Here is a 14,463-nt window from a genome sequence, read left to right on the forward strand (position 1 = left end):
CTGTGTCTCGGGGCCGGGTGGCGCATGCGCTTGTGTGTCTCCCTGTGTGTATATGCGTGAGCGTGTGAGCTTGCGTGTATACGTGTATCTGTGCACATGTGGGCTTCTGTGTGTCTGTCTCCGTGTGTGCATGTCTGTGAGTACGTGTATGCGCTGTAGGGGTGCTCGCACACGTGTTTCTGTGTGAGCTGCCCCAGGGCCCTGGGCACTATCCTCCCTCCTGCTCCCCCAGCGTCTGGCAAGTGTCTGTGCTCAGGGGCAATCCTTTGCCTTCGGGTCTGTCGTTTCTCCTCCTGGACCACGAGCTTTGCAGACGCAGGGCCGGGTGTGGCTCAGCCCCGGAGCTCTGGGCCGGGAAGCCTGTGCTGTACTTGGCTTCTCTTGGCCTCCAGGGCGTGGAGACGCATCTGGGGAAGCACCAGGGCTGTGATGGGGTAGCCCACACCCATCACGGCCAGCTCCTGCACATCACACTGGCTCCCAGGGCCTTGGTTTAAGAAATGCAGCTATTGAGGGGCTTCCCTGGAGGTGCAGTGGTTAAGAATCCACCTGCCAATGCAGGAGACACAGGATCGAGCCCTGGTCCGGGAAGATCCCACATGCCGCGGAGCAACTAAGCCCGTGCGCCACAACTACTGAACCTGTGTGCCACAACTACTGAACCTGTGCTCTAGAGCCCGTGAGCCACAACTACTGAGCCCACGTGCCACAACTACTGAACCTGTGCTCTAGAGCCCGCGAGCTGCAACTACTGAAGCCCACGTGCCTAGAGCCCGTGCTCCCAACAAGAGCAGCCCACACCCCTCAATGAAGAGTAGCCCCCGCTCGCCGCAACTAGAGAAAGCCCGCGTGCAACAACAAAGACCCAACGCAGCCAAAAATAAATAAATAAATAAAATTAAATAAATTTATTTAAAAAAGAAAAGAAAAGAAATGGAGCTACTGAGTCCCAGTGGAGGTTGGAGCAGGATGGAGCGGGCGCTCCAATGTGGGTGCTCCTCCCCCCACCCTGTCCAGTGATCCCCAGAGAGCTGTCCCCTCCCTCCCCTTCAGGTCTTGCCCTGTGGCCCCTGCAACTTCAACTTGGCCTTTCCCAAGCCCACTCTGCTTGCTCGAGGCTCCGTCCCCACCCAAGGTCCCCAGGTCAGAGCCCTAGACGCCGCCTCCCCCTTCCCTCCTCCCAGGACATGTTCAGCTCTCTAAACAGGCCCCTTCCGGAGCCCTTTCCTCCCCTCCATGAGCCTGCAGCCCAGGGCCGGACCGAGGCCTGGCCTCCTTGGGGCCTCCCTGCCTCTGCCCCACGGCAGCTGGCCTCAGCCCTCCTGAGAGCCTTGTCTTGTCCAGCGGCCTGGTGGTCTCAGGCAGGGCTGGCTGTGTACTTTACAGGGTCCAGTGCAAAGTGAGAAGTGTTTAAAAATTGGGACAAACCCTTTCTTCCATGGTCTCTCTCCAGCTGTCACGGTGTCTTTATTAGCTACTAATGTCATACTCTCTGTGCACAGGGACACAGGCAGGGTGGACGCAGACCTCCCAGGCTCCCAGGGCCTCAGGACTCAGCGCATGGCCACCCAACCTTGACCCTCCCCAGGCCCAGGCCCACCCCCAGGGGTGGAAGGTGGCAGCGCCCCTGGAGGCGCTGGCAGAGCCACGGGAACCCGGGCTCCGAGCCCCACGCCAACTCATTGCTCCGTCCGGCTCTGCTCACAAATCTCGAGTTCAGAGATAATATTATTAGGTCCTTCAAGTTAGCGACCGCAGAGCATTAAACCCCAAGCACAGGCCCTGGGCTACCATAGCGGTCAAGGCCCCAACCAGGCTTCAGAGGTCTCTGCTGTGTCCTGAACTGACCGTCTCACCCTTCGTGCTCCCTCCTCCAGAGCGCCCCCCCCCCCCCGCCCCACATGCATAAAGGACATTCAGGTCCCTCCTGGGTGCCTGCACTCAGACACACCTCCTCCGGGGGCCTCTGCCCCTGTCTCTGGCCTCCTACCAGCTGGCCTGGGGGGTCGAGACTGGCCCCTTATGGAGCCCCCGTGCCTGACCTTCCGCCTCTCGGAGGCTGGTCTGCACCCACCTGGAGCACAGGGCCTGCGCCCAACAGGTCCTCGCCAGGTTGGACAGGACCAGCCAGCCTCCCCCGGGGCAGTCATCATCCAGGGGTGATGCAGCTCTCAGAAGAGGCTCACTCCTCATGTCGTGACCAAACTTTTCTCTCTCCTCCTTCCGCCCTAAAGCTCTACGTATCGTCTGACCTGGGGAAGAAATGGACTCTTCTGCAGGAGCGAGTGACCAAAGACCACGTGTTCTGGTGAGCATGCCCCCGCCAGGACCCTGGGAGCCCCGGCGAGGCCAAGTCAGCCCCCTCGGCCCCCAGTTCAGGTCCCCCACCTTCTCCTCTCTGCCCCAGCCCTGCCCTCCTCATCCCAGGGGGGCCTCCGGGGCATCCTCTCTGCTCTGCTGGGACAGCGTAGGAAAGGGCTGAGAGCTGGGGCTTGGTGTCGCTCAGGCCACGCGCGCACCCACGAACCAGCTGTGCAGTTTTGCACACGTGAATCTCCCTCTCTGGGCCTCCGATTCCCCCATAGTAGGGAGAGGCACTAATGCACATAGAGCTGGCCCAGTGCCCAACACACAGCAGGCCCACTGTCCCCCTCCCCACGGACCCCCCCTCCCCCTTCCCACTGCCCCTGCCTCTCCTGTCCTGGTCCCGACTCCGCCCCCAGCTGACGGCCCCGGCGGTGCAGCCTCCCCTGCCCCATGGCTTCCTCAGCCCCTGGCGGTCTTGGACCCTCACTCCTGCCCCAGCTGGTGCCCGGGCCCCCTCCGCGTTTGTGTCGTCTCTTGGGAGCCCCTCAACAATCGATTTGCGTGGCGCTCTAGTCTCACCGCCGCAGCAAGGAGGCTCCGGTGCGCAGGAAACGCCTGTTGGATAAGCGAGTGCGGCCCACAAGGATGAGACAGGGACGAGGTCCAGGGGCAGAGGAAGCAGAAGCCAAAGGCAGGGCTCAGAGCCCACCCTGGCGCCCCGACCCGGCTGCCACCCACCCCCGCCTAAACAACCTCTGGAGATGCGTGCAGTGACACACGGGCTCTTTCCACCAAATTGTGTTTTCCTGAGTGTGAAAATGACACACACTCACGTCCTCTCCTTTCTTATCTCATTTGGGCTGCACACGCACGCCCAGGCCTCCCAGCCAGGCACAGCCCTGCGTCCCCAGGACAAACGCTGTGGGACGAGCTTCTCATCCCCCTCTTGCTCCTTCTGCGTCTTCATGCTAATCAGGGCCAGAAACTAGTTTGCAGACTTAGGGCCAGAGGCTGAAGGGAAGCTTTGGTCTCGCCTCCGGAACAACGGCCTGGGGGTGTGCCTTCCGCCCCGGGTTGCGGGGCGGGGGGGGGGGGGGTGGTGTGAGGGTTCCCTCCACGTGGCCGCCCTCGAGAGGTCCCGGGTCCTTCCTCGGAAACTGGAGCGCGGCATCAATCACAGGCCCTGTCATTCTTGTCAACTGTTAGCCCGCAGGGGCTCAAGGAGGTGGGGAGGGGGGCTAGGAGGTGGGGTTTCTGAGCAGGGCGGCCTGGGAAGTTGGTAGATCAGGAATGGGGGGGACTGGCGGGGAGCGGTTCTGTCAGCGCGTCCAAGTCCCAGGGAGCCCTCTGGGGCCACAGAGAGAAACAGCCCGCAGGCACTGAAAGCTAAGTTGGTGCTCATTCAGACACGTTGTTATCACGGGCAAATCAAATTATGTCTTCCCCCAGGTTTCTCAAATTGCTCCAAGTCGTTATGCGAGAGGGATAATCACGCCAGACACTTGTCTGCTCGGGGCCCAGGAGTTTCCCCGGGAACGTGGTGACAGCACAGGGACGGGCCCCTCTTGTAAACAGTGAATAATGCGGTTTTGACAGCACTTCCAAGGCGCTCTCTGTCCTTGAACTGACAGCGGGAATCGCCGAAGCCCCATGTTCTGTCTGAGACTCAGACCCTTAATGTTTTGAGAAGCTTAAACAAGTGAGCTCGTTAGACTGGCTTCATGGGGCCGTGGCTGGGGGCTGGGAGACCTACTACGTTCTGGGCCCATGAATGCCCTGACGCATCGCCTCCCTGCTGGTCTCTCAACGGCACTGGGACAACATCGTAAGGACCGCCCAGCAGCAGCCACGTTGTGAACACTGACGGTGCACCGGGCGCCAGACCTCGGGTCCAAGTGCATCCTCTTATGAGATCCCCACAACGGCACCCTACTGTCTTCCCCTTACGTTGCAGAGGGGAAACGGCGACCCAGAGAGGCCAGGGCACTTGTCCTAGGTCATGGGCCATGGCTGCCTCTGTCCGTAGCCAGTGACCTTGCCCTTGGCCTCTCTGCCGGGCAGTCTGGCCGCCTGCACTTCCCCAGGCGTTTCCAAGTCTTCCTCCTGCCTCGAACCCACGCTCACCCGTAAAGCCTCAGCCTTCCGCCTCCATGAGCTCCAGTGCCTGCCCAGGTGTGAGGCAAGTGGCAGTACTTCTGTCCTGAAGGGAGGTGAGGGGAAGACAGAGGTCATCCCACAACAGCCCTGGTGGTGGTGTCTTAGAGGGTTTACCAGAACTGTTTGCATCAGAGCTTCCCTTAGCAACCAAAGGAGTAGCAATCAACTCCCCGCACTCTTTGTCGAGCCTGCATGGCCACAGGTCTTCTCATGTGACTGCTGTTTCCAAACAATAGACCAAGGGCCTTCCCCAAATACTATCTCTGGGGACCCTGACAAACAAGAAGGCCCAGGGCTCAATGCTTGTCATTTCCCACAGGGAGCCAGGCTTCATCTGAGGTGTGTAGATGCAGAGTTTCACGTGGTCTTCAAAACCCGTGACCAAGGGTTTCTGGGGCAGGGCCCTCAGGCCCACTGTGCTCCCTGCCTGGGGCAGGGCCTGGTGTGGGCGTGCTGGGAAGTGGCAGGGGAGAGGCTCCGATGGAGAGTGAGAGAGACGGAGGGAATGAGAGAGTGAGTGAGCGGATGAGTGACAGGCCGAGTGTCATGACCCCATTTACAGATGATGGATGGGCAAACTAAAATTCCATCTGCCCAGCTGAGGACCGGTCAGTGCTCCTGGTAAAGGGAACAATGTCTCTCTTTATTCAGAAAAGAGAGGAAAATGTCAGGCAGGAGACCTCCTTCCAAGGAGCTTACAAATGGTCTATTCACAAAACCTAAATCAACACTTCACCTTGCGATGGAGACTCTATGGAGAGTCAGAGTGATTTATGCCGGCACCCACGTTTGAAGCATCACAGACTGCACATCCCGCCACGGGGAGCGTTGTGGATTTCCCCTGTCCACCTGGGACCACCTGGCCCCTGGAGGAGGTGAAGCAGACAGGCACCCTGGTGCCAAGCCCGTTAGGAATCGGGTTGAGAGCTGAGAGGGGCCAACTCCGGGGGCTGTCAGTGGTGGGGACTGAGCACTCGGTGGCAGGGACATCTCATTGGCCTGCAGGGGCCATGGGGATGCCTGTCCTGGGCGCTGAGTGGCCGTGGGAAGTGACCTCTGCATCAGACTCTCAGTTTGCTCTTTGGCAAAGTCAAGATGCTGCCTCAGATCACTGTCTGTGAGAGGGTCGGCTTGGTGGATGGAGTTAAACAGTCACACCGGCTGGAATGTACGTTATAACAAATACAATCAGCTCCCCACACCCGTGACGTCCCGGGTGTTCTTGCTCAGGAGATGGCTGAAATAGATAGAAGGTTCTAAAGGGGGCTGACATACAGAACATGGCAGGAGATGACAGTCCAGTTGATACCTGGAACCGGTAAAAATCTGGGAAACCCTGGACCACGTCACATCATCAGTTGAAAAACCTGCGCTTCGCCTCCTGGGTGCCAGGCCCTGTGCTGGGCGGGCGGGGGTCAGCGCTGTGCCCAGCTCCCCTGGAGGAGGCAGCCCAGTCCCTGCCCCCCCCCGGGGTGTGTCTTCGTCCCGTTCGTCTCGGGCCGTGTTGAACGCTCCGTCGTGGGCAGCCACGGTCCCCCTGGGCTCCGTGCGCTGCCCGAACCCCTGGAGCAGTGTGGTCAGGGGAGGGGCCAGTGGCTGACAGCAGTGCCTTCCCAAGGATGCACTGTGAAGGGGGCACGAAGGGGAGCAGGGCTAAGGGAGAAGGGTCCTGCTGTGAATCCGCGTCTGCGCCCTCCGGGGGTTGTTTTGCTGCTCTGAGCCTCCGTGCCCTCAGTGGCTAAATTAGGGTGACGTTCCCAGGCATCTCCTGCCCCCTAGGATTGTTTTGATCATTAACACACATGCGCACACACACACATACACACACCTACACGCATACACACACCTACACGCACGGATGTGAACGTCTTCTCTAAGCTACTCTAAACGGAAGAATGCCCAGCAAACCCTGGGCCCTGCAAGGCAGAGGCCGGGGCTCCGTCGGCCTCCCAGGCGCAGGTGGGCTCTCGGGGAGGACCGTATCCTCTGAGCCCCAGGTCCGGGAGGCCACATGGCTGCCTGGGGCTCGGGGACCACACAGGCCCCGCGAGAAGGGCCTGGGGGCTCCATTCCTGGTGCCAACCTTGGCCGTTCTTTTCCAGGGCTGTCTCGGGGGTGGACGCTGACCCTGACGTGGTCCACGTGGAGGCCCAGGAGCTCGGAGGAGGTAAGCCGGGAGGGTATAGGAGCCAACGCCCCAAGTCTGCTCAGCCCGTGGCCGGCTCAGCTGCCCTTGTCCTTCATGGCTGGCCCTGCACGGCTGACCTTGCTGTGTTACGATGCAGCATAATTTTAAATGTGCTTGTTTTCCAACCGGGGATAAATTGAAGTCAAGGAGCTCCACTCCAGTGGCAAAGTCTATTGAGAGGACGACTTGTTCTGGCCCCTGAGCATTGAGTGTTTCCCCATCTCTCAGCGCCCACCCTGCCCCCCGGCAAGCTTGCTGAGTGCTGAGGTGGGGCAGGGCCTCCGATGGCTGCCCCCCTCCAGTGGGACAAGGAGCTTCGTGGCCGATGAGCCCAGGGGCCGCCCATGCTATGAGAAAGGTCCTCTGTACTCCTGAAGGAGTGGCACTGGCGGCAGAACCATGGAATGTTCTAGAACATCAGAGCCGAGAGGACCTGTAGATTGTGCCTTCATTCAACAAACACTGACTGAGTCCCCTGTGGACCAGTCACATCCCTGGGGATGCAGCAGGGTCCCCAGCAGGGTCAAGAACAAGACGCAGCCCTGCCCCTTGCCTGGTGGGACGTCCTGGTGGTTTCTCTCGGACTGGAGACCCAGGCAGAGTCACACTTAACCAACAGTGGGAGCTGACAAGTGCAAACAGCTGTCCCCTGGCTGGGCCATACCATGTGGAGGGTAGGTTCAGTGGTGCCAGGCACCGGAGTCCTGGCTGGCGACAGAGGCACCGGAGTCAGCTCCCTGCCCGCCACGTGCCAGCCACGGGACCCTGGAAGTGACCCTGCACCTCGGCCTCCTTGTCTGTGAAATGGGCCCCACACGTGGCGCTCAGCCTGGGGACGTCGTGTGTCAACGTGCGGTGGGTCCCTTTACCACATCCAAGCCCTCGGCTCTTCCCTGGACGCCCCCGTCCTGCGGGAATGTTACTGTGTCTTCAGCTTCACTGACCAGGAGCAGAAAGCTCACAGAGGCTCCAGGTTGCCCCAGATCACAGGGTCACGGGCCGGGACAGACCGCAGCCCCACCATCCTCCACACACAAATCCAAAAGCATCCCGGCCACGCTCACGGCGACCTGATCCCCAGTGGGGCTCAACGCAGCAGAGGGGGGGGATGTCTCGTGATCTCCCACCTCCAGCGAGGAGGAGGGCCAGGCCTCCATCCTCAACAAGGACCGCCGTTTTCACCCAGCGATGATTCCGCGCAGCCCACCTTCCCCGGGGGAGGAGGGACCCTGAGCCTAGCAGCTGTGACGTGCGCGTGAAGAGCCCCCAGGGCGGAGCAGCGTCCCTCCCCCGTCTCCCCTACCTCCAGCCACCCCAGCCCGGGAGCCCTGTTAGAATCCAGTCCAGCCAAGCTTGGTGGCACAGCCTCCGGGCCTTTAGGACCCACCCCACTCACCAGCCCCACCTACCCTCCGGCCAGCCTGAGCTACGGGCCATTCCCCAAGGTCACCTTACACCTGTCCTCGCCCCTGCGGGAAGGCTGCTCCCCATCTGTCCACCTTGAACGTCTTTCTCGGGCTGCCCACCACCTCCTCTGGGCTCCAGAGCACCCGGACTGCCCTGTCACAGCTCTGCACACTTCCCCGGGCCTGGAGCTCCTTGGGGACAGGGCAGGGCCTGATCGATTCACCCCTGTGTCCCCAGTAGAGCCACCAAATGAATAAGCACATGGCCAGGTGCCAGTCGCCCTGAGCAGATGCTGGGCCCCTGCGCTAACGTGGCAGGACCCTGCGGCCACAATCCGTGCCGTGGACACGAGGACGCTCAGTGCCTGTCACACCACGTGGTCACTGTCAGTCCGTCTGCCTCTCCCCGAAGCTGCAGCTGGTGCTGGTTCATGAGAGCCGAGCGTCCACCTCCCTTCTCAGCCCCGTGGTCAGAAACTTCATCTCGGCGGCTTGAGACTGCCCCCCCCGGGGGGGGGCGGTGGTTTACACCAGAGAAATTGGCAAGCGCTGTGAATCAGCATTCCTCCCACTGCACAAACCATCAGCCCCGTGAAAGGTGGTCTTTGTTTGTCTCGTTGGCAGTAGAGCTGGAACAGGGAGGGCCTGACCATAGTGAGATGAGTGAACAAATGAATGAATGAATGCATGCACGCACGAATGAGTGGGCAGGTGAGTAAATGAATGAATGAGCGAGCAGGTGGTCCGCTTTGAGTCTGGCCTGGGCTCAGCTCCACGGCGTGTCCAGCCAGGCAAGCCCACGACAGGAAATTCAGCGTTGACCACAGGGAGTGACCAGGCCGTTTAGAGGGGAGGTGGAAGTGGTTCAGCAGGGGGCCATGACACAGCCGCGGCTGATTGCGGGCCTACTGTGCGCACGGTCTCCTAGACGCTCAACTGCTCTCTTGAGGTGGGCATTAATACCCACGTTACAGTGGAGGAGCCGAGACCCAGGGGACCCTGCCGGTGAGTTAGGGCAGCTCCTCCGGCCCCCAGCCCGGGCCCCTGGCACTCTGCATGCTGCCCGGCCACCCGAGGCTGTGGGCAGGATGTGTCCCGAAAGCGCTGACTCTCTGAGTTCCCTGGCTGGGCTCCGTTTGGCCCCTGTGGTTAAACGCCGCTCCTGCCCGAAAGCGGTAGAGACGAGCTCCCCCGGGGCACAGGCTCCAGGCCTCTGCGCAACTCCGCTGGGGCCCCCAACCCGGGAAACAGAGGGCTTGACGTAAGAGCAGCGGCTGCCTGGCCAAACAGGGGTTCAACTTGCCTGATCGTAGATATTCCTAAAGGGATGAAAGTGTTTGTCTAAAGTTAGCGGGGAAAGAACCCCTGAGTCCTACCCACACCCACCCGTTTAAGTTGGAGAGACTCCAGGAAGGTGGGAGGGGTCCCGAGTCGTGATGGGTGCCCTGGATGCCAGCCACGGCCCTGCACTGTCCCTTCCCTGGGTGACCACATGCACCCAGCTTGCCCAGGGAAGGCTGGTGGGTGGGAGATGTGTGTGTGGGGGAGATGTGTGTGTGGGGGGGTTCTCCTGCCCACCATCTCTCCGGATTGCTCCGAGGTCCCTCTCCCAGACAGAGGATACAGGTGGCCACGGACGTGCAGGTGCCGTGCCTAACCCTAACCCTAACCCTAACCCGAAGCCAGGGGCAGAGGGCGCATGGGACGGAATGTGGATCAAGTCCTGCTCTCACACGGCAGTGCTCCCCTGCACGACCTCCCCCTGGGGTCAGCAAACGCTTCCCGTCAAGGCCGGCTAGTAACCGGTTTAGCTCGGCTGGCCGTGTGGTCTCTGCTGCCAGTGGCTGCCACTGTACGGCGAAGGCGCCATGGGTGACACGTAACCGAGCAGGCACTGCTGTGTTCCAGTGAAACTTCCTCTAGGAAAAGCTGGAGGCAGTCCGGGTGGCCCTGAGGTCGACACGTCTCCTAACCTTGCTCAGCCGCAATTTCCACATCTGGAAGATGGGACCATCGTTGCATGGTCCTGAGTATTAAAAGAACTCCTCGCCGTAGAGCGCCTGGCACAGAGCTGCCCCCGCTCAGCAGCAGGTGTAATCGCAGGGCACACCGTTTAAAATTCAGACCCACAAACAAAACCGGCGGCAGGGGTATCGGAATGCAGACCGAGTCAAAAAGGTTCAGCACTTAATCATGTCTGAGGCTGTGTCTGACTCCTTCAGCTAGAGTCTGAGTCTTTGAGATTTCATGCACCGCGTGGCTGGCTCTTATCTCCTGCAGGTTTTCGGTACGTCACCTGCCAGATCCACAATTGCTCCGATAAGACACTGACAGTGCCGTTCGCAGGCCCCATTGACCACAGTTCCCTGACCGTGCAGGACGATTACATCTTCGTTAAGGTGAGGTTCTCGCTGGGGCTCTTGGAAATCGGCAATAGGTGATGTGGGATATAAGCCACTCGGGGGAAAATGGAATCACTCAAACAGGAAGCAGTAAAATGGCTATTTTATTTTTTTATTTTTTTAAATTTTATTTATTTATTTATTTTATTTTGGCTGTGTTGGGTCTTCGTTTCTGTGCGAGGGCCTTCTCCAGTTGCAGCGAGCGGGGGCCACTCTTCATCGCGGTGCGCAGGCCTCTCACTATCGCGGCCTCTCTTGTTGCGAGCACAGGCTCCAGACGCGCAGGCTCAGCAATTGTGGCTCACGGGTCCAGTTGCTCCGCGGCATGTGGGATCTTCCCAGACCAGGGCTTGAACCCGTGTCCCCTGCATTGGCAGGCAGATTCTCAACCACTGCGCCACCAGGGAAGCCCAAAATGGCTATTTTACTTTCAAGTGCTACTTAATTCAGTTTCCCCTGCCCCTGTGATGGTGGTGGAAGGCACCCCCCAAACCCCGTAAGGCCAAAACACAGGGATGCCACCTGCTCCTTCTCCCTTCTGCCCACCAGGAACTTCCCACAGCCCAGGGCCCCCAAGCCCAAACCCGTTTTGTTCCATCTGGTTCCGGTGACTTTGAAATGATATTCAAAGCTGTGGTCTCTGGTCATTTCTCTTGGCCACCAGGCATCAGCTGTCCAGAGCCCAGGGACCAAGCCCTGCTGCCTGTACACACAGGTACTCACATCACAGTTGGGACCACCATGTGGTCTGACGGTTCAGACACTCCAGGAAGCAACTGGTCATACCACTTCTTGATTACTTCCACCGACGAGGAGCTCACTCCTTCTAAAACAGCCTACCCCTCTCCTGGATAGCTCAAATCTTTGGAAATGTCATTCCAGCACTGAGACGAAGTGTTTCCTCTACTCTCATCCAGTGACCCCTGCTCCACCCTCTAGGACCCCATGAGACAAATCCAAAGGCTCCTATAAAGATGGCCCCTTAGGGGCAGCCGCTGGTGTTCTCTCCCCTGACGGCTCCCCATCTCAGGGACGTTTCATCACCCCAGGTGCCCTTCTCCACACGCAGAGTGTACCAGGGCCTCCTGTGGATTTGGCGGCTGGAACTGGCAGGGTGCATCACGGCCCCCATTAGAGCAGGCCAGGCAAGAGGATCCTGCCACCACCGCCCCCAACTCCCAGCCCCGCCCCCATTCTCCTTCACCCTCGGCTGACGCCCAGCCCCACGGCTTCCCATCCCTTCTGTGTGTTTGCACGTGCTGTTCCCTGGGCATGGACCGCTCGCGCCCCCTTCTCCACCTCCTCCTCCAACACTGTTGTGCACCACCTCCTCCAGGAAGCCTTCCCTGACTTCCACTCTACTTCAGGCCCACAGGTTGCCTCTTCAGAGCGCCCCCAGATCTGTGCCTTCCTCCGTCACAGCCAGGCCACACTGTCGTCCTTTATTGTTTACCGTAGACCGTGTGGTCTGGTGTGGGCGGGGCCTCTGGGTCTGTTCTCAGCACCGCTGTCTTCCCAGCACCTCCCACTGTGTTTCTGCAAATATCTACCAAGGGTTGGAGCAATGACAGCATTGGCTTCTTTGACAACCGTATCTCACGTTGAGTGTTTTCTAAATGTTGTGATTGTCTGGTCTGCCAGCGCCCCAAGCCTGAGACCCCGGGGGCACAGCTGTGGCTGGGCAGGTTGGGCTGGTCCTCGTGCAGCAGTAGGCACCATGCACCACGGGGCCCCGGGATGGGGTGGGGGGCTCAGTTAGAGGTGCTGGGAAGGCCTGGCCGAGGGTGGGCCATGGGAGGGGGCTCGGGGAGGATGGAAGATGCCGGATCGGGTGCTGTCGGGAGGTGGGGCCACGCTGTAACTGGCTTGCTTGGTGATCTGGTCTGGAAGGAGGGGGCTCAGGAGGCCGAGCCGTGATGGTGAAGGAGCCGCCCCCGCGCACTCAGCCTGGACGGCGCGAGGTCGTCACTGGCTGGTCTGGGTTCAGATGTGATCACGGCTGGCTCTCAGCTTTGTCGCAGAGGCCTGGTCTGCCGCTGGTGACACTGTCTGTGTCCGACGGGGGAAGGCCCCGCCCGCGGTGCATGCCCGGCCGGGGCCAGAGGTCAGGGGCCACTGTGCTCTGTCCAGCTCCTGGCCCGCTCCCTCTCCCATCACCCGTTTGCCCCCTTGCTCCTCCTCTTCCCTTCTCACCCCCTCCTCCTTGCCCCTTCCCCAAAGAAGCAAATGCTGCTCTTTTCCTGGGTCTTCTATTATGTCCCGTGGGAGACAAGTTACTCCATCTCTGGGCCTCACTTTCCTCATCTTTAAAATGGAAATGATCACAGGTCGTGGAGTTGCTGGTTTTGATACCGATGAGATGTTTGGGACAGTGCTGGCCACATGACAGTCTCAGGAGTGTTGCCTCTCGTTCTGTTTCTCTTGCCTTGTGGTCTGGTGGTCATCTTTTGTGGCTTGAGCTTACCTTTGGCCTGCCTCTTCCTCCACTCAGTGGCTCACCAAGTACTCTCCCTAAGAGGAGTTCTGGGGAACAGAATTTTCTTCACCTTGTCTGTAACTCAGACGTAGGGAAGCCAGGTGCTGAGAGAGCATGGGGAAGGAGGTTAGTTCTAACTGAGGGAGGTGGAGGAAGACTTCCCAGAGGTGGGGCATTTGGTGTGGGGCTCTGAAGGATGAATAGGAGTCTGCCCATTTCAGGCAGAGCATGTATAAGCAAAGTAAAAGGGCATTTGCACCAGGATTTGGCTTGACAAGAAGCCTAGTCCCTTAAAAACTTGTTTTTCCCCTCCTGTTAGGCAACTTCAACAAACCAGACCAAATACTACATCTCTTATCGTCGCAATGAATTTGTCCCGATGAAGCTGCCGAAGTATGCGTTGCCAAAGGTACGAGTGGGTTCCCCGTTCCACTGGGCCCTGAGCCGGGTGCTGAGCCTGCCCTGACTCGTGGGGCTGCAGGGCTTTTGCACCTGTGCTTGGTGGTGGCCAGGTCAGGATGGATAAGAGCAAGCTACTCCCCCCTCCCCCTCCAGCTACTGCCCCCTCCCCCTCCACTCCATCCTCACATGTGCCCAGCTTCATTCTGTCTTAGCGCCTCTGCCATGTTCTTCCCTCTGCCTGGTCTTTCTTTTCCCCAGACTCCTGCACATGTGATGTTTCAGACAAATGTCTCTTCCCACTGAACCTCCAGGCTGGTCCAGGCCTCGGTTTCCTGCTCACACCGCACCCTTCTCCTTCCTGACACTCAGGGTGCTGGGAACCCCGTGTGTCCGTCGTCTGCTTTCAACTAGAGTTTCCAGGGCTGGGGGGCAGTTTCTGTTTTATTCACCTCTGCATTCCAACTGCCTAGCATAGTGCCTGGTAGATAGTAGGTGTTCAATTAATGCTACTTCCTTCCCCTTGCCTGGCAGGCAAAGAAGGCGGACGTGGAGGCTGTCCAGACCCTGCCCCTGCCCTGCCTCAGGGTGAACCCCACAGCCCCCTCCCTACTGATATTTTATTCCAACTTTACAAAGGAGGTGATTGATGTTCAGAGAGGCTGTATATCCCATCTGAGGTCACACAGCTTGTAAGAAACCAAAGCAGGTTTCAAACCGAGGTCCGAGGTCCAGGCTAGTCTGAGACCAGCCTTCTGCCACATCTCCCTCCAGAGGACGGTCTCCATCCCATGTACATAATTCAGAAGCGCAGATTGAAGCAGCCCTTCTCCCCCACATACTTATCGAGCATGGAATGTAAGCTAGGAACAGACTCTACAGCTGTAGTCAGACACCCCGGTTTCCTGCCCTGGCTGGGTTTTCAGAGGAAACAGGCAGAAAGTCAAGCAGACAGACAAATGTGTAAAATAATTGCAAGCTGTGATTTGTACTGCGAAGGCAATGAGAGGCCGAGGCAGAGAGTGATGGAGGGTGGGGGAAAGCTTCCCTAAAGGGGATGTTTCATCTGAAGCCCGGAGGTAGGGGGAAAGCTGTTCAGGTGTAGGACAGTGGAGGTGCAAAGGCCCT

At 59.3% G+C, this 14,463-nt stretch overlaps 1 protein-coding gene across 1 annotated transcript in view; it reads left to right on the forward strand.

Annotated features, from left to right (window-relative positions):
• The window catches only part of SORCS2 (sortilin related VPS10 domain containing receptor 2), a 521,346-nt gene that overhangs the window by 438,557 nt on the left and 68,326 nt on the right, over nt 1-14,463 (forward strand). Inside the window, exons 5-8 of the mRNA XM_057547088.1 lie at nt 2,235-2,308; nt 6,567-6,631; nt 10,339-10,457; nt 13,256-13,345. Coding sequence (XP_057403071.1) covers nt 2,235-2,308; nt 6,567-6,631; nt 10,339-10,457; nt 13,256-13,345 — 348 coding nt within the window. The remainder of the gene's footprint in view (nt 1-2,234; nt 2,309-6,566; nt 6,632-10,338; nt 10,458-13,255; nt 13,346-14,463) is intronic.

This window comes from Balaenoptera acutorostrata, chromosome 5 (assembly GCF_949987535.1).
Source record: "Balaenoptera acutorostrata chromosome 5, mBalAcu1.1, whole genome shotgun sequence".
Lineage (NCBI taxonomy): Eukaryota > Metazoa > Chordata > Mammalia > Artiodactyla > Balaenopteridae > Balaenoptera > Balaenoptera acutorostrata.